At 34.7% G+C, this 20,452-nt stretch overlaps 1 protein-coding gene across 1 annotated transcript in view; it reads left to right on the forward strand.

Moving 5' to 3' along the window:
- RIF1 (replication timing regulatory factor 1) overlaps positions 1-20,140 on the forward strand; it is a gene marked incomplete at its 5' end in the record, with an annotated part of 50,909 nt that extends 30,769 nt beyond the window's left edge. The window contains 15 exons of the mRNA XM_079709948.1: positions 3,217-3,481; positions 4,619-4,661; positions 5,215-5,417; positions 6,003-6,102; positions 7,247-7,366; positions 8,769-8,920; positions 9,288-9,368; positions 9,450-9,504; positions 9,877-13,101; positions 15,444-15,590; positions 15,913-15,990; positions 16,080-16,195; positions 16,716-16,869; positions 18,653-18,761; positions 19,244-20,140. Of these exons, the coding sequence (XP_079566074.1) occupies positions 3,217-3,481; positions 4,619-4,661; positions 5,215-5,417; positions 6,003-6,102; positions 7,247-7,366; positions 8,769-8,920; positions 9,288-9,368; positions 9,450-9,504; positions 9,877-13,101; positions 15,444-15,590; positions 15,913-15,990; positions 16,080-16,195; positions 16,716-16,869; positions 18,653-18,761; positions 19,244-19,458 (5,063 nt within the window). The 3' untranslated portion in view covers positions 19,459-20,140. The remainder of the gene's footprint in view (positions 1-3,216; positions 3,482-4,618; positions 4,662-5,214; positions 5,418-6,002; positions 6,103-7,246; positions 7,367-8,768; positions 8,921-9,287; positions 9,369-9,449; positions 9,505-9,876; positions 13,102-15,443; positions 15,591-15,912; positions 15,991-16,079; positions 16,196-16,715; positions 16,870-18,652; positions 18,762-19,243) is intronic.
- Positions 20,141-20,452: the final 312 nt, after the last annotated feature.

Consider the following 20,452-nt stretch of genomic DNA (forward strand, 5'->3'; position numbering starts at 1 on the left):
TCAGTTTTAAATAGTAATGTAGAGAAACATGTTATGTGACTAAAGTGTATTACAGGTCAGAGCATCCCGGCCTCGATGCCACAGAAATGGATGTGCTTGAATTTTTTGTTTTTAATCTCAGCCCCCTTTTGGGCTGAGCAACACTTAATCTGATTACCTCTTTGTCCGAAAAATAAAGTTCTCTAAATATCTTAACTATAAAGGTTATATAACCAATGATATCAGAAATTTTTTTGTGGGCTTCCCTGGTGGCGCAGTGGTTGAGAGTCCGCCTGCCGATGCAGGGGACATGGGTTTGTGCCCCTGTCCAGGAAGATCCCACATGCCGCGGAGCGGCTGGGCCCGTGAGCCATGGCCGCTGAGCCTGCGCGTCTGGAGCCTGTGTTCCGCAACGGGAGAGGCCACAACGGTGAGAGGCCCGCGTACTGCAAAAAAAAAAAAAAAAGGAAAAGAAATTGTAAGCCACCGAAGTTTGATAAGGCAAGACGATGAGCTCCAGGTGGACATAATTTTACCTATTTTGTTACTTCTGAAAAATTAGAATTAACTGAATATCCATTCTATCCATGATCTATAAACCCAGAATTAGAAGTCTTTTGTCTTCATTCCTTGTCTTGCAAGAGGTGTTCTTGCTGTTTAAATTTATGGAAACTAGGGGAGATTTCTAAAAGCTGCCAGCAAAAGTTGAGGGAGAGAGAAAACAAAAATTAGAACTAGTTGAAAGAAAATTATTATTATTCATAAATATGCATAAGGATCACTTTGAGAGTTTTTGGATAACTTATTTTGTAACTTGTTTTAGAGAAACATTGCAAAAATTATACACAGACACTAAACATTCTCTACTCAGATTTCTCAGTTATCAGTTGATTGCTTTTGTCATCATTTTCATCCCCCACCCCCTTTATACTTTTTATTTTTATTTCCTGGAACCATTTCAAAGTAGTTGTAGACAAGTCTTTGATCTAGAACATTTCCCAAGTCTTGTCTTTCACAACCTTTAAAAGTGAAGAGTACAGGGCTTCCCTGGTGGCGCAGTGGTTAAGAATCCGCTGGCCAATGCAGGGGATACGGGTTTGAGCCCTGGTCTGGGAAGATGCCCGTGCGCCGCAACTACTGAGCCTGCGCTCTAGAGCCCGTGTTCCACAACAAGAGAAGCCACTGCAGTGAGAAGCCCGCACACTGCAACAGAGAGTAGCCCTGCTCACCGCAACTAGAGAAAGCCTGTGCGCAGCAATGAAGACCCAAGGCAGCCAAAAATAAATAAATAAATAAATTTATTTATTTTTTAAATTAATAAATCTTTTTTTTTTTTTAAAGCAAAGAAATACAAACAAAGTTACTTTTTGAGAGTCTCTCAATTGGGCTCTGTCAATATTTCCTCAAGATTAGATTGAGATTGCATTTCTTCACTGGGATACTACAGGAGTATTTTTTTCAGTGCATTATGTCAACAGGCACACACGTCAGTTTGTCCCATTACTAATGATGTTAACATTTACTATTTGGTTAAGATGGTATCTGCCAGGTTTTCCACTGTAAAGTTAATTAGTAAATACTTATAATTAATAAGTTAATGTTTTGTGGCAGGTAATTTGAGACCGTGGAAATACCTTGTTAACCCAGCATACTTTTACCCATGAGTTTTTCAGCCACTGATGCTTCTTGCTTAAAACACTATGATGTTTCCCCAAAGTGGTAGTTCATATTGTTTCATTTAATTACGTTATATTACTTTGTATCAAGGAGTTTATCTCCTTTGCTTTAATTACATTAATTCTAAAAGCTGTCCCCATTTTAATTATTTATCTCATTATGTTCCCATAATAAACCATTCTACAATTATTTATCAAGCCACTAAGCACCAGACACTTACAGGTACAAGTGACATCCTAATGTAAGATATAGCTTCCTTTGTCCCCTATTTATTTTGTTTTTATCAGCATGGATTTCTGTTATTCAGTAGGCTTTAATTTACTGGTGTCTATTACCTTTTCATGTGTTTCCATTATTCTTTGAGAACTTTGACATAAGATGTTTATATTTTTCCCTGCCTCCGCCTGGAACCAGCCATATCTCCAAGGAATATGGTTCCTTTTAGCTGAGAATGGCATTTAGAAGCCAAAATCTGTTCATTGCTATTAAGGTGTCACTGCTTCTGGATCTCTGAGTGGACAGAGGTGGGAAATACATTGGTGTGTTTGTGAACTACACAGTTATGTTTCTCTAGATTTACTTTCAGTTATTTTCTCATATCATAAGGTTTATTCTGGTCTTGGATATCCCTTTTCTCTATTTACCTGCCTCCGTATATATACTGTTTGATCAGTCTCTTGTATGTAACTGCTGACTACAGGCTGTCTTCAGCCTCAGCATACTAGCCAAGAATTTCTGGGTGGCCTTTCCAGTTTAAATTATTCATGTATGGGAAACTGATTCTAGGGAAGAAGGTTGGCTTCCTTTCAGTAGCAACACTTGTTTTTCATTTCAGCACATGATATTTTTAATTAATAAGCCCTGAATTAGAGTTTTCTCTTAAATCTGAGATATCTTAACCTTAAAAGAATGGATTCTTTGAGGGAAACAAAGGTAATTTTGGAATAGGTACGATTTTCTTGACAAGACATAATGGGTTTACCCCTGGAGAGAGATGCAAAGGGTGCAAAGGAAAGTTGGACAGATACATCTTTTTCTTTAAATCTAGGCTTTTTTCCTTGTATTATTTCTGAGGATTTGGATCTCTGACTTGTTCAGTATTAATTTGTGGGGTTTAGTGTACTATAGATGAGCCAGGAAGCAATGATTCTAAGGGAAATCTTGTTTCTTATTTTTTAAATGGACTTTAAACTTTTAATTTTGGAGCACAGCTTATATAATTTAGTGTTTTCTTACAAATTAGTTGTTGAAATTCTGAGACTATAAAATAAAAATTTTAATGCATTTAAAAATTCCTTAGAGAAAATAGAGTCATTTTTCTGGAATTCTTATTCTAGCTCTGCCAAACAGTTTTCCCTTATCTCTGATTCTCTTTTAGAGATAATGTTGTAGTGATGTTTATCCACTAATGGTATTTCATTTTAAGATTTGTGGGTATCACTCTACAGAAACACATGTATTAGATGTAGATGTCATGTAAATGTGAGACATAAATTGTAAAGATGAACAGTGACACTTTTCAACACACTTGAGTTTTTAATAAGTTTAATTTTATCCTAGCACCACAGAGACCTTCAGATTGGTCCAAAAAGAAGAAGGAGCCCTTGGGGAAATTGGCTTCTTTATTTAAACTTATTGTGAGAGTGATCTATTCTTTCCATACTCTGAGCCTCAAGGAAGTACATTCTGATACTCTCCTCGCTATTGGCAACTCAATCACCAGCATTCTTTCCAATGTACTTGGACATATTTCTTTGCCTTCTATGATCCGAAAAATATTTGCAACTTTAACAAGACCTCTGGCATTATTTTACGAAAAGTCAAGGTAAGTATTTTGGCTTAATAACTTTGAATTAAACATATATGACTAGATTTAGGTAGCAAACGTTTATTGTTTTCATATCAGCTTTGCTGTTAAAGATCTTAATCTAAAGTTTAGTGGAAAGGGTAATATATGAAACTATGCTTTTGTTAAAAAGATAGTTCAAGTAATAAATAAGTATGAGATAGAAATTGGGAGTCACTTTATTTTTCATGATTAATCCAACCCTCTTTTTACTTTAGTGCATGTCTTTTCAGAACTGTTAATACAAAAAGCATACCTCTTAAATGTATGATATATATAACTTGACACACTGCTTTGCAGTTAAGTATTATATATGGTATGCACTTAGTATATTGGATGCATCTTGCATCATACACCTAAGAATCTCATTGTTTTTAATGTCTGCGTAGGGCTTCATGAAACTTCACCCAATTTCCTGTTGGTGGACATATGTTTTCTAGTCTTTTTCCTTATAACTAACAATATCACATTTGAACATATGTGTACATAAATCATTTGCCGCTAAATAGCAGAACAGGGCCCTAAAATTGAAATGGTTGGTTCAAAGGGTATATGAATTTAAATTTCTGAATTACCCTCCAGAAGTTTGTATTAATTTACATTACCTTTTACATTTGAACCAAAGAAAGCGGTGCCTAAAAAACAACATGAAAAAATCCCAAGTAACATACTTGAAAGAAGCATTTTGGAAGAATTCATTATGTTCTTTATAGCAAGCTTGTGTGGTTCAGTTATAATACAGCCTGTCTTTCATAAATTCACAGAGAAAGCTTTAGGAACAGATTTTATAAACTACAAAATGGAACTCCAAATCCATTAAGTTTTTGCAAATCTTTTTTAGTCCTTAAGCTTCATCAAAAATAATAATGCTTTTTAAAAAGCATGGAAACAAGTGACTAGTATTAATACTTTGAGGTCTATTCCAGATGTTTTTCTTTAACTCCTATTTTAAAGACAGGTTTGTTTCATGTTTAAATGTTTGCAGTTTGACAATTTTTGTTAGGTCTTCGGGCACCTTTGTATATCACTACACGTGTCTCATTTTTTTGTGCTGCATTACGATATTTCTAGGTTTAATGTTCTAAAATATAAATGGTACTCTGTTTTTCTTCATAGGTTTGATGAAGTTCCTAAAGTATATAGTTGTATGAACAACAAGGTAAAAATAGACATTGTCCATAAAACACACTTTCATGAAGAAAAATTTTAGGATTTAAATAATTGTCTTCCTTAAATATAATTTTACTGATTTTTTTTAAAAGGGTCATTACACCTTAATTTTAATGAACTTTTAGTAACAAGACTTGGATATAATCAAAGGATAGTTTTTTAAAGAAAGATTTAATATTGCTTTAAATTCATATAACTCATCTCCTGTCTCATCCCTTTATATATGAAGGTAATTGGTTCCAAGGTTTTATAGGTAAAACTTGTGTAGGCAACTATTAATCTCCTATAATTTATGTGAAAACATAATTTTTTCTGTTAATGGAGAATAAGCTTGAATTCAAGCTGTTGTATCGATAAAGTAAGTCCTTGCCGGCCTATAAAGAGTGTTATATATTAAAGGTGATGGGAGCTTTTAAAAAAAAAAAAATTGAAATAATAACATGTTTTGTGAGTTTAATTTAGTATGCTTTGTGCTTTTATTTTTTCTGTTTGAAAAGTAACATTTCTAAGTGTTATCCTAATGAACTTTTTCTTTTTCCTAGTTAGAAAAGCTACTAGGAGAAATTATTTCTTGTCTACACATCAGCTACACTGGGACTTATGACAGTGAACTTCTTGAACAGATCTCGCCATTATTATGCATTGTATTTTCACACAAGAATAAACAGATTAGAAAACAAAGTACTCAGTTCTGGAATGCCACATTTGCTAAAGTGACGATGTTGATTTATCCTGAGGAGTTAAAGTATGCTAACAACAAAACTCTTTTATACAGTTACTCTGTTCTGATTGTGTATTGACATTTTGGTTTTAACATGAAATTTCCTTATGAGGGATCATTGCAGAGGATTTCTTAGTTGAAATATTATTATTTGGAGTACATGGTGATTATTAAAATTATTTGACCCTTTGCTTTGGTCCTTAGAGTAACCTTAGTTTTAGGAACATAAAAAGCAATTTCAGATTATCCTTAACAAAAGAAATTTCCAGCAAAAGGCAGGAAATTGATGGCTGTTAAATCTAAGTGACGTGTACTTAATGTAACAGTCTACTTTTGCTCAAAATTTTGATTTAAAATTTTGCTCAAAATTTTATGATTAAAATTTGGAAAATTGGAAAACTTCTTAAAGAATAAAATTCAGAAACTGAAGAGTTTAGTGAAAAATTCAAATATTGTCTGTAATTTCTCCCAGTTTTATATATGTGGAGTAAAAAACGGTCTTTAAGTTGGCTGTATTTTGCCACTTTAAAATTATAATTAAAGTGTTCTTGTTAATATGTCATCGTTACTGCTTACTTAAGGCATATATATTTATGTATTTTTTTGAAGACCAATACTAAAACAAGCCAAACAGAAATCTCTGCTTCTGTTGCCTGGTTTGGAAAATGTTGAAATTATTGAGGAATCCAGTGGACCATATTCAGATACAGTAAGTTGGGGGGGGGGTGTTGTTTACTTTTGCATGATGTTTGAGTAGTTCTTTTATTGCGTTTCAGTGTAGTTTTAAAAAGGACAAAAGCTTAGAATGTTTTACTGACGTGATAAACAAGTAAAACCTGAACAGAAGTGTTCCGTAACAGGAGTTTTCCATAAAGTTAGTTGTGTGGCCTAGAAAACTTAGGAATTAAGGGCAGTCAGTTTCACCATGGAGTCTCATTTAAATAATCTCTGGTTCTTGTTCATTAATGATCTTTTTTATTTAACTATGGCACCTCATGTATTGTTTTGCAGAGGTTGGAATTATTGAAATATATGGTTAAATGTTGCTTTATATAAACTGGGAATACTAGTTATTAATCCCTATGTAAGCAAGAGCTACACTTCATTTTCTAATTTCTTTGCATTGAATCTCATTCATTCTGCCAGAGAAACACATCCTTGATATCACATTATCCATTTGGACCAAGGTTACTTTGGCTAATAGTACTTGATTACTGTCTAAAGATTAAGGAGTAAAGATAGAAGCACTATATACTCATCAGGTAGAACACCCTTAGGCACTTTTTTCCTATTCAACAACAAATGAAGTCTCACGGTTTTTGTTTAGAATCTTAGGAGAAAAAGTGTTATAGCTAGCTAAATGCTCTTACTTAGTTTTGGTTTTTGGGTAAAATAAAAATTCTTAGCAGATAATTATCTAGACTTGTTTAGACTCCTTCAGTGTAATTTGGCCTGAAAAAGCCATATATTCTGTTGGGAGGGACCTGATAGTATTTTCTGTCATGTATGTTTTATTGTTTAAAGATTTATGGCTTTGGTTTTTCTTTTTAAAAAATTTCCAGTAATAAGAGGGATATTTGAGTTCAGTAATTCGATTCATTTTTATAGTGTTTATTTGATATATGTTATTTTCAGGATGCAAAACAACTCTTGCTATATAAGTTGGAGACAACAAATCTTTGCTGTTACTGCATCAGATGGTGGCTTTCTTTTCTTTGACATGATCTTAGTAGATATGAATAGTCAAAAGAAATTTGAAATGAGTATTGATTAGACTGTAATTATCAAAATGTGAAAAGGATAAATAAAAAACATTTGCACATAGTGAAATTGTTTTACTTTTACAAAAACAGACAGAAAATTCTCAGTTAAATATGAAGATAAGTGGCATGGAAAGAACCTCAAGTGGAAAAAGAGATTCTTTTTTGGCACAAACAAAGGATACAAAAGACAATATGAAACCACCAGCTAAAGTATGTTTTTCAAAGTGTATTTAATAGAACTTTTAAAATTAAAGTATATGGTAGCTTGCAAATATACAACTTCTGATGGGAAGAAAAACCTGTTAAAGACTAAATAAAAGATGGGATTGTAGGGAAATAATAAAGTGTGGCCTGGGAAGACTATTAAGATGGCATGGTAATCTAGAAGCCTTGGGAGATGATTACTTCTTAGTAAAGTTAAGTCTGCATAACACTGAGCATTTGTTTAGTTACTCGAGGCAGCAGCCCCCTTGAGATGGAATGAAACTAAATAAGATTAACTATAACATAGGTAGCATGAAAAGAGAATGTTTTAGAACTTCTGTTAATGAATAAGAAGAGAATGCATCTGCAAGACATCTGTTGTAAGCTCATATATAAAACTAAATATCTAGTAGCTAGTGGCCAATTAACCAATTTTCAGGTAATAATTCTTTCTTCCAGGACCTCCAGTAAAGGGGTGTTCTGGAATCTTGAGACCATGGCCCTGGCAAAATGAAAGAAATAATGTTATTTTTAAAGAGTAACTTTGACACAGTCTTGTAGCACCTGAAAAGTAGAATGAAAACAACTGTGCTGAAAACTTGTAAAAATGACATTATGATACCAATATTATTGGTATGTAGGACATATTATTTTGGCAACTTTTACTTAATTTGAGTAGTTTGTGCTTCAACTTGAAACTGCAGATATACTTTCCTCCTGCCAAAACACTTGATTTCTGTGTGTTGGCCTGAAAAACATTTGCCCATGCTTTTTTGGTAAGCACACATTTGCCTACCTTTTGTTTTTTTTAAAGGAAATGGAGATCCATTGTTTGTTTTTTTAAATAAATTTATTTTATTTATTTATTTTTGGCTGCATTGGGTCTTCACTGCTGCACGCTGGCTTTCTCTAGTTGCAGCGAGCGGGGGCTACTCTTTGTTGCGGTGCGTGGCCTTCTCATTGCGGTGGCTTCTCTTGTTGCAGAGCACAGGCTCTAGGCGCATGGGCTTCAGTAGTTGTGGCTCATGGTCTCCAGAGCACAGGCCTCAGTAGTTGTGGTGCACGGGCTTAGTTGCTCCGTGGCATGTGGAATCTTCCTGGACCAGGGCTCAAACCTGTGTCCCCTGCCTTGGCAGGTGGATTCTTAACCACTGTGCCACCAGGGAAGTCCTTGCCTACTTTTTAAAGAGGTATAATAATTTTTATTTTCTGAGTATTTAACAGAGGCAGAATGAAAGTTAAGGACATGGTACTAATTGTTATTAACCAGGAATATTGTATGAGTTTGAACTTCAGACTTCCTAGTCATTATCAAAAACCTTTATCAGAGTGCCTGAAGAGTGATTGATTGAAGTATTGGAAAATAATTTGGAAACTCAAAATGCGCATTAACGTTTTCAATTTGCAGTTGAAACTAGAGTCTTCAACTCCAAAAGCAAAGAGTGAAATGCCTTTGGAAGAAGAAAAGTCTACTGACTTTGTGTTTATACCTCCAGAAGGAAAAGAAACAAAGGAAAGAATACTAACTGAACACCAGAAAGAAGTACTCAAAACAAAGAGGTTTGTAATACTTTTATCTTGAATTGATTATTCCATATTTACATTTAGATGTGGCAAACCATAATTTTGAGTTTATAAGATAATTTGTATACTGTGCTATATTTTAAGTGTCAAAAAGACTGTGCATAACTACATTTCATAATGTATAAGGCTGCCTTGAAACGTGCTAAATGTTTCTAAACAATTCCTTTATTGAGGTATGGGAGGAAAAGGTAGGGGAGATGGTTTCATGGAAAATCTAGAAAATAAGCATTTAAACCTTGATTTTATATTGTTGTTAAAATGTAACTAGATGTAGAATTGTAAGTTTAATTTCTAGTTGTAGCAATATCAGATAATGAAGTTGCTTATGAAAAATCCTTTTCAGGTGTGATATTCCTGCCATGTATAATAATCTGGATGTTTCACAAGATACTTTATTTTCTCAGTGTGGTCAGGAAGAGTCTATGTAAGTATGGAAGTTGTTGAAGTAACTGGTTTTCTAATTTTTAATTAACAGTGTTCTAATTTATGCACTTATTTATTTCAGGGAAATTCCTACTTTAACTGAAAAATCCAAGGAAGATTCCAAGATGATATTTAAGGTATATTTGGTATTTCACATTTGGGGGTTTTTAGAATCACCCTTCCATTATTATGGAGTCTCTTATATTAATGTTAAGATTTATTGTATAATCTCTTAACTTTCCTTAGCGGACTTTAGCAGAATTATAGTCATTATATGTGTGGGTCTGCATCTGTGTGTGAGTGCATGTGTGTTTAAATGTATTTGGCTTTATTGAATACTTACAATTGGAAACACAAATTAATGGGCATCTACCATCACCTTTGGAAAATTTGAAAAATATTGCAAGTCAGATTGCCCTTTGAATTACTAAAGCTTTACACAAAAATTTCCCCAGAAAGTCAGACTTGTTTGCTGGTTAATCTATATGTATATGTACATTTCTGTGCAGGAGGAACAAAAGGAGAGTGACATTGTCATTCCTCAACATGTCACGGAAAACTGTGGTATGGATGAACACCTTGAAAAGGCTTCCCTTTCGAATAATGAGTGTGGTTCTATTGAGGAAACCAATCCAGAAATACTGAGCAGTAATGATGCCAGAAAAAAGGCTTTAATTGTATCAAAGAAGACGCCAACTGAATGTGCATCTAGTACAGAAAATACATTTGGTGTCAGCAGTAGCTCGGTTTCTAATGCCACTATTTCTGGAACTCCTCCCCCACAGCTTACAAGTCGAAGGCAATCCTTTATTACTTTGGAGAAGTTTGATGGCTCAGAAAATAGACCCTTTAGTTCATCCCCCTTGAATAATATGTCATCAGCTGTTATAGTGAAAAATAACCAGGAAGGCATGGCTAAAACAGATAATCCACCAAAAGCAAAGAAAAGAGAAGTGGCTCTTTCAAAATCTGACTCTGAAAAAACAGTGCATGGGATTAAGAGATCAGGCCGAAGGTCGAGTAAGCCTGAACCAATAGGGAATAAAAAGTCTAAGCCCTTGATGAGATCTGATCAGGAGAAAAGTATTCGGGAATCTGTTGATGGCATGGTAGCCTTAGAAAATAACCCACCTGGTTTGCTTAATCAAACAGAATGTGTATTAGATAATCAGGTTCATCTCTCTGAGTCTTCAGTGGAGTATGAGGATACGATGCTTAAACCAGCAATAGAAAATACTATACTATTAGAAAACAATACTGTAGAGGAGAAAACCGTAGAAATTAATTTGGAATCCAAAGAAAACACACCCCCAGCCATAATAACAACAGACCAAACAGTAAATGAGGATAGTCATGTTCAGATAACTCCAAATCATAAAACCCTTAGACGATCTTTAAGGCGACGTTCAGAAACAGCAGAGCCAACCACTGATAGCCAAGATAAAGAAAATAATCAAAAAAGGGAAAGACGTAAGGAAGAAGAAAAGACTCTGCAGAGGAGTCCATTGCATGTAAAAGATGATGTTTTACCTAAGCAAAAATTGATTTCTGAACAAACTGTACAGGAAAATTTAATTGAGAAAGGAAATAATTTACATGAGAAGACTTTTGGGGAAACCAGCGCTAATGCTGAAATTGATGAAAATAGAAGAAAGCCAGATCTTGAGACTACTAAATCTGAGGGAGATGGTGCCCAGGACATTGCAGATAAATCCTCTGAGAAAACAGTAAGGGGACGAACACGGTATCAAACAAGAAGAGCATCCCAGGGTTTACTTTCCAGCATTGAAAACTCAGAATCTGATAGTTCTGAGGCAAAAGAAGAAGGTTCTAAAAAGAAAAGATCTGGAAAATGGAAAAACAAAAGCAGTGACAGTGTTGACATTGAAGATCAAGAAGAGAAAATGGTAAATATAAAGGTTGAAAGTCAGACACATGATTATAAAGGGAATTCTGAAGTAAACAAAGATACACAATCTCAGATCTGTGAAAAAAGAGAAGAAAGTAATACTGTAACTCTTCAAGATTCTACAATATCTTCAGAATTATTACAAGTTTCTGATGATGTATCAAATACTTATGAGGGAAAAAGTAAAACTAACAAATGTGCAGAACATTCCTTTTCAAATCCTTCTGTACCGGAATCAAATCTAAGGACTAGAAATGCCAATAAAAGATTACATAAGCGAGACTCTCTAGAAAATAGTGTGGGTGAATCCTCAAAAACAGAAACATCAGACATTTCTTTGCTTTCTGAAAAAACTCTTCAAACACTTGAATGCCAACACAAGAGAAGTAAGAGGGTGAGGAGATCTAAAGGTTGTGATTGCTGTGGAGAAAAATCACAACCTCAGGAAAAGTCATTCACTGGGTTAAAGAATACAGAGAATTATGATGTAAAAGTCAGCGAAACAAAAAAGACAGATGCGGAGACACCTGTAACTATATCAGAAACTTCTAAAGCTGATCTGTGCTCAGAAGTAAAACTTTTAGATGAGCATGATAGTGTGAATTTTCATTTGGATCTCAAGGAGGAGAATGATACTATTAATGATTCATTAATTATATCTGAAACTGAGTTGAAAGAAAATACTATTCAAGACTTTCTTCCTTCTGAAATGGTAAATTTTAAAGAAGAAACTTGTGATAGGGATTCTGAGGTAGCAATATCTCTTGAAAGCCAAGAGCCATCTAATAAAAAATGTAAAACTATTGACCCATGTTTAGGTGACTCCAAAGATATTTCACTGGAATGTTTTACTTTGGAGACCAAAGAAGAAAAGCCAGAGGCTGTCCCCAAAAAGGAATTGAGTATTATAGAGAACCTTGTTAATGTTGAAGCAAATGCAGAATTGAATCCAGGAGAAGTAGATGCTATGGAATTGAATGCAGAAAATGATAAATCTGAAGCTAGCTTCTCTGAACAAACGAGTGTCAAAACTGATATTTCAGAGGAAGAGGTAACAGAGGAAAACAGTCAAAAAACGGATGCACCTGAAGAACTCAGTGCCGACAAAGCAATAACTATGGAATTTAATTCAGGTATTGGTCATTCTGATAATACGACACCTGTAAAAGTGAGTGCTCAGTTAGAGATTTCTGAACAAATAGCAGTTGGAGAACTAGACAGAGGAAATGATGAATCTGATCCAGGCTCATCTGGAGAAATGAATGCTGAAATGGAAAATTGTGAAGCAACAGTGATTGGTGAGGTGACTACTGAAACTGACCGTGTCAATGAAACAGAGGATGAGGACTTAACTACCAAAGCCTCTAAGCCTATAGAAGCTGAAGCAAAGAGATTGAATGTAGAAATCGATAGCTCTGTTCCCAACACACTTGAGATGAGCACTGAAGAAAGAAAGGTTGACTCTAATAAAACTGAAACAAATATTGAACCTAATAAATTTGAGGAAACAAAATTAGGTGACAGTCAGATGGTAGCAGGAAATGATGGAATTTTACCGGAAGTTCACCATACTTTCGAGAAAGTGGAGGAGACACCACAACCTCTGACAGCTGAAACAGCTGTTTCTGAACTGGTATCAGAAGACAATAATACATCTCCTCAAAAATTAAGGGATCTTGATCCTTTACTCATGTCAGCAAATGACAGTCCTAGTGGCATGCAGACACGCTGTGTCTGGTCTCCTTTGGCTTCTCCATCCACCAGCATTTTAAAGAGAGGACTAAAAAGACCCCAAGAAGATGAAGTCTCATCACCTGTTCACAAGGTAAGGGGATTGAGGCTGAATATTAATGAGTCCGTGTTTAATTGGAATATTTTGACCATATGGTGATACCTGGTGAATGATAGGATTTTAGGTTTATATGACCATTCATTTTGAGTATTTACCATGGTGGCTAGGGAAAAGGGCAGGTAGAAGGAAAGGTTGAGAAAGGAGACTGAAGCCCTTTAAATTTATTTATTTATTTATTTAATTTATTGCTTGCTTGCTGCGTTGGGTCTTTGTTGCTTCCCATGGGCTATGTCTTGTGGCGAGCGGGGGCTACTCTTCGTTGCAGTGCGCGGGCTTCTCACTCTGGTGACTTCTCTCGTGCGGAGCACGGGCTCTAGGCCTGTGGGCTTCAGTAGTTGTGGCACACGGGCTTCAGTAGTTGTGGCACGCGGGCTCAGTAGTTGTGGCTTGCAGGCTCTAGAGCGCAGGCTTAGTAGTTGTGACGCACGGGCTTAGTTGCTCCGCGGCATGTGGGATCTTCCTGGACCAGGGCTCGAACCCCTGTCTGCTGCACTGGCAGGCGGATTCTTAACCACTGCACCACCAGGGAAGTTCCTGAGGCCCTTTAGATATTCCTTTATTTCAGGACACTAAGCTACAGATCTTCATACAACCATCACCATTGTTCATTTTTTGCAAACTTGATAATCTCTCATGGTGATTTTTTTTCTGCTCTTCATACCATAATATATGAGGAAACACTTAGAAACTGATAAAGTAGCTTCAGGTAGCACTTACTATGTACTAGGACATTATGCTGTTTCACATTTAAGTATTTATATAAACTTATTTTCAGACATTGCCTAATTAAAAAGAAAAAAAAGGGGCTTCCCTGGTGGCGCAGTGGTTGAGAGTCTGCCTGCCGATACAGGGGACACAGGTCTGTGCCCCAGTCCGGCAAGATCCCACATGCCGCGGATCGGCTGGGCCCGTGAGCCATGGCCGCTGAGCCTGCGCGTCCGGAGCCTGTGCTCCGCAACGGGAGAGGCCACAACAGTGAGAGGCCCGCGTACCGCAAAAAAAAAAAAAATCTCTTTAGGCTGTGCGTTCATTAATTTCTGGATATGATTTCATTTGTAATTACTTTGTTTATGTCCCCATCTTCTTCACTAAAGTTTATCTACTTTGGTTTGTAAACATATGGATTACCTATGTATCTGCTTTAACCCACGGCCCTGTGACTTGCACATAATTTGTTGCATAAATACAATATAAAAAGGAAAAGTTGCATGTGCTTACATAACTCAACTTGTCCTCTCTAGTAAAGTAGATGTTTTGAAAAAGTACAATGTAGGCATTCCTTAACTTAATTTTGAAACTGAACCTACCGTTTACTGTAGAATACATGTGTTTATGTATACAAATGTGTATGTATAAATATAATTATACTGGCACTTAATTTTGCCTTTAGCCAGCACATTTTGAAGACTTCCCCAAGATATACTGAAAATTCTAATATTGAGAATTCAGAGATTAGTTCTTGGGAAGACTTAACACCACTTGAGGTTTTTTCAGTTTGGTCTTGGTTTGCTTTTGTTTGGGGGCTCTTACTATTATTATTATTTTTTAATCTTAAGTTTAAATAGGCCATAAGGTAAAATGTATTTGATTTCTTCAGTATACTTTAGATTGTTAATATCAGTTAACTAGTCATGTTTTGTTTGATAGTAGCTCATTTAATTTTTATTTAGGCAACAGTACAACATACAGTAGTTTTCTGTAGCAGATATGTACAAAATCTGCCCAGTCTTTTGGGAGTCAAGACCAGGAGGCGTTTATATACATATTTAATGGTTTAAGTGCTCTGTTACTGATATCAGATAGCTGAATGAGTGAATAAAGAGTTTAGAAGAGGCCAAAATGACTTCAAGCTGGGCTAAGAAAGACAAAAAAAGCCACCCAATTGCTGTGATTCTTGAACCCTCAAAGAGTTAAGAACTGAGCTTAGTAAGATACACCAGAGGCCAGTTGGTACTGCCTCTGCCTCTTTACCTTGTTCTTTACAGTCCATAGTAAGCCTGTAAGGTTAATAGAATTTGATTATACAGTTTTAACTGTCACATGCAATTTCATTAAGTTTCTGCTGCTATCCTTCTTTCACTCTGCTTGTTGCTGTATTATGCAGTTTAGACCATAGATAATTGGAATGACCCTTGGTCTTGAGTAATATCTATGAAAGCAGTCACCAGGAAGAACTACAACTATGTGCAGTTGGCTTCTAGTGAAATAAATTAAGCTTCACATTCTATTTTTGGCTAACCTTATAATGAGAATTTACAGTGTTTTTTTTTTAAACTTTTAATTTTGTTAAATAAAAACATGGCCTATGTTTTCAGGTTCGCCGTGTCTCCTTTGCAGATCCTATATACCAGGCAGGATTGGCAGATGACATTGATAGGCGATGCTCTATTGTTAGGTGCCATTCTTCAAATAGTTCTCCCGTAGTAAAAAGTGTTAAAACTTCACCTACTGCGCAATCTAAGGTAAGCTGTAGGCTTTAAAAAATACACATGCAGACAGAATTGTGTTGGGTAATTTGTCTTAAAATTAACTATTTAAGAAACAAACTTACTTGGTTTGGTTTATTGTTCTTTTGTCTGCTTACTTGGTAAGCAGATGTGAAGAGAAGAGGTGGTAAGAGGCAATGATGATCCAGCAAGTCATTGATCCAGTAATATTGTTACCTTTTACATTTTCTGAAAATTTTAAGACATTACTGCAGGCTTAAGTTGTGAAAATAAAGTTGTAAAAATTTACAGTTATCTAGGGTTCTGAGTTTTTTTTTTTCTCCTTTCTTCTATCTAGCATAATACTACTTCAGCCAAAGGATTTCTGTCCCCAGGATCACGTAGCCCTAAATTTAAGAGCTCAAAGAAGTGTTTAGTAAGAAGTGCTTTAGTTTTCATGCAACTTTATATTTTCATGTTCAGTCAGGTGACCTCTATTTAACAGCTTTTGAAATTTATTCTAAGATTGCAGAAATGGCTAAGGAATCTGTGCCATGCCCAACAGAAAGTGTTTACCCTGCTTTGGTGAACTGTGTAGCACCAGTTGACATCATTTTACCTCAGATTACGTCCAACATGTGGTAAGTGGTTATTTAGGCTTCTGGCTTATACCTAGAGATGCCACTTACTTAAGAGGGATATTTAAATGATCAAGGTTCTCATGTTTAGAATTGATTTATATGTACTTTCACACACTTTGTTTTAGAAATAAATGAAAATGCAGCTGGGAAGATGGGTGAGATATGGCAATAATAGAAGCATTGATCATAATACAGTAATGGCTAAGATAATTGTGTGCTTAATATTTGCCAGGTTTTGCATACATTATCTTATTTAATCCTAATATAAATACTATAAGGAGTATAATTAGTTCCACTTTATGTTTGTAAAAGTTAATCTTGCTTAAGCCAGGTATACACATCAGATTCAAATTTTGTTTTAAAGTAAATGCAATATGCCTGTCCTCAGAGTGGGCTAGGTGGGTCTATATAAATTCAGTTATGATTGAGCTTAAATGAGGAAATTCAATTGGATAGGTCCTTACAAACAGAATAAATATAAAACTATATGACATTTTTCCTGTTTCTGTCATCTCTTTAGGGCAAGAGGACTGGGACAACTCATTAGAGCCAAGAATATAAAAACAATTGGTGATTTGAGTACTCTTACAGCATCTGAAATAAAAACTCTTCCTATCCGTTCTCCAAAAGTGTCTAATGTAAAAAAGGCTCTCAGAGTATATCATGAGCAGCAGGTAAAAACTTAGATGTTAGTCATAACATCATGTATAAATAAATGATCAAGCAATACAGTTACAGAAGTTTGCATTTAAACTATTCTTGCTTAAAAAGCTCATTTTATATGATACCTTATCTTCCCTTCCCCTGCAGTTAAGAGTAACTTAAAAGATTCATTTATAATTCCATAGATTTGCTCATTTTGTACTGTTACTGTGTATAATACCCCTTTATTCTTTGAATTCAATTTTCCTACCCTCTTATCTCTTATTTCCACCAAATAGGTGATTGGTTTCATGGCTGCCATTTCTAAAACCTAGATGTTCAAATCTAAACATTTACAAAAATCTTGCAGATTTGTAGTTAACAGTATTTTGATTTGATATCCAGCACAATTGTGGCCAATTTTTTTTACTTGTTCTTCCTATCAGCTTTTAACACAAACATTTTAGGTCATGGACATTTCTCAAGATTCTTATGAAAGCCAAGATTCTTTTGCCGTATAAAAATGTATCAATATACGGAAAATTTTGTATATCATTTCAGAAGAATTCACAGACTCTCCTGAAACCCATTATGTATTCATTGATACTATGCAAAACTGTGAATATATGAAAAATAGGGTTTGTTAAGGGTGAAAGCCGGTATTCTATTAGAATTTCTGGGACTGGAGTTTGCAGACTACTGAAGACTTCTGCTGTATTCGTGAAAGTCCTTGATTTAGTATTAATTTTACTTGATCTTTAAAAACATTTAACCAGTGGAACAAAAAAAATGATTAGTAATTTTCAGTTTGATAGCTGAAGTATTTCAACTGCTTGAGATCCAGCCACATACCATAAAATTCACCCACCCAAAACACACAATTAAGTGGTTTTTTAGTATATTCACAAAGGTACACACCCCTCACCAAGACCTAAATTTAGAACATTTGTTATTACCCCGAAAAAAAAACCCTGTACTCATTAGCAGTCACTCTGCATTTTCACCCCCAAGGCAACCACTAATCTTTGTAGATTGCCTATTGTGGACAGTCCATAAAAGTGGAGTCATATAACCTGTAGTCTTTTGTGAATGACTTCTTTAACTGAGCATAATGTTTTCAAGGTTCACAGGTATTAGTACTTCATTCCTTTTTATGGTTAAATAATATCCCATTCTATGGCTATACAACGTTTTGGTTATCCATTCATCACTTGAACATTTGGGTTGTTTACACACTTTCTTATTATGAATATGCTATTAGGTACATTCATATACAAGTTTTTGTGTGGACATAACGTTCTTTATTTCTCTTGGGTATATATGTAGGAATCTAATTGATCAGTCATATGGTAACTCTAACGTTCTGAAATTAGTATTTTCTCAATCAACAATCAGTAAGCCCTGGGGATACCTTTGAAAATAGTGTTCTTTTTAAAAAAAGAAGTCCATATATTATTTAAGCTTGGAAATCTCTGCCTTAGATTTGCTTTTCCCCTGTTCCTCAACCTGGGGAATACAGTGTAGTTTTTCATGGCTACCATTTGCAATATTTCTTGACAAGCCCATTAGGAAATATTATAAACCCCATAACCACCTCTTTGAAAAAATAGTGCTATGTAATGCTATTTTTGTGTTGTTAGTAGAACATGGGTTCTTAGCAGTATTAGCTAAGCTTATCATGTAATGGGCTGTGAAACATAGTATGTCAGATTGTTTTCCAGCATTAGTGGTCCTGTTACTATTAGTACTATTAAAAATTACTTTCAATTTGTCGCTTTTGTTTTTGTTTTTACTGGTCTGAATGTATAAATCAAGGTGAAGTCTCGTGGACTAGAAGAGATTCCAGTTTTTGATATTTCCGAAAAAACAGTAAATGGAATGGAAAATAAATCTATTTCTCCTGATGAAGAAAGACTTGCCTCAGGTATATTTTAGCAAAGTGGGACAATTTTATAAGATCAGCTGACTTTATTGAAGAAATATTTTGTTATTGTGCTTTTAGTTTTAATTTGACCACGCCCTGTGAATTAGACAAGTATTTTTTTGTGTAATAGTTGGCAAGTATGTGAAAAAAATAACTGATACGACTTCAAGTATGTCTAGTTGCTTTTTCTCTCATTGTCAACTTCTACTCTATCAAGGTCTCAAATGAGGATATAAACTATAAACATTGCATTCCAATTATGTTGTTCATAAAAATGAAGTAGTCATGATTTCTTTAATGGCACAGAATAAGCTATGGTAATTTTTCTGTTGCCTGTTCTCTTCATCTTGAGCAGGTATACCTCAGCCTGCACTCTTAATTTGAAACCTGGGCACTTAAATTTTTATTACCTTAAAAGGAGAGAGATATAATTTAAGATTTATCTGGAATAGATTTAATTGTGCTTTTTTCCTTTCTTTTAGATTTAATTGATCCTGTTGCTTTAGAGACTCCGTTATCTAAAAATCTTGTGGCCCAAATTAGTGCACTTGCTCTTCAACTAGATTCAGAAGACCTCCATAATTATTCAGGAAGCCAGCTATTTGAAATGCATGAGAAACTTGGTAGCATGGCAAACTCCATAATTAAAAATCTGCAGTCACGTTGGAGGTCACCAGCCCATGAAAATTCTATTTAGTGTTTTAAGAGAAAATTGAAGTTTAAAAAAATCACTGGATTTGTTGATTCATAAAGTAAGTTCTAAAATATAGCACAATTTCAGACTGAATGTTTGCAAAGTTGGTAACATTTCAAACGCTGAAGGGCAATGTCTTATTAAGTTCAGTTTTGTAAGTGAGATCATTTTTTCCTGTATAACATGTTTTCTTGGCTGCTATGCGTAGTTTTTCCAAAAATTTAAATATTGAAATGTGAAAGCAAAAACTAAATAGCATACATTTTATTTCACTTACTCATGCGTATTTTAATGGAACATTTTATGTAATATACCTGTTCTAAGTAAGTAAAAATGAAAAGTTTTATTTGAACTTTTTGCTGAACTGATAAGGTATTTATACTTGATTTCCTTTTTTAAAATTTACATTTGTTGTGCCTGAGGTTTAAGAAATTTGTTCTTGGTAAAACACCCCAAATGAGATGCAAGAGAATCTTTTGGAACGCTTTCCACAGACATCAACGTTATTTGGACAAGAAAATATTTATATTTCAAGAAAAATATCAAAAGTTTCAACTTCTGGGGTTAAATATTAAAGCAGAATTTACTAAAATTCCATTCATTTGCGTTAGCAAATATTTGTTCAGCAGCATTTGCCTGTGAAATATACTCTTATGAGACATATAATATTCATCTAAAAATGCACGACTATTTGTACATTATGTATAGATTAAGTTTTTAATTTATAAATTTCAGTCTTCGTTAATTGCATGAGTTTTTTTTCTGCAGCTTCTTGTGAATACCTTTGTTTAATAGAAACATAATTTTGTATATATTGAATACTGAGATATCAGTATGGATGGTAGAAGTGCTTCATGGGCTTGCTGCAGATGTTTGTAGGATTCAGTCTCTACAAATAAAACAACAAATAGTTTTGTACTTAGTTAATAGTGTTAGTTAAAACATATGTTTATTTTCTAAAGTAACCAGAAAGAGTAAAGTAATAGAAATGAGAAAG

Source organism: Hyperoodon ampullatus (genome assembly GCF_949752795.1).
Source record: "Hyperoodon ampullatus genome assembly, chromosome: 8".
Lineage (NCBI taxonomy): Eukaryota > Metazoa > Chordata > Mammalia > Artiodactyla > Ziphiidae > Hyperoodon > Hyperoodon ampullatus.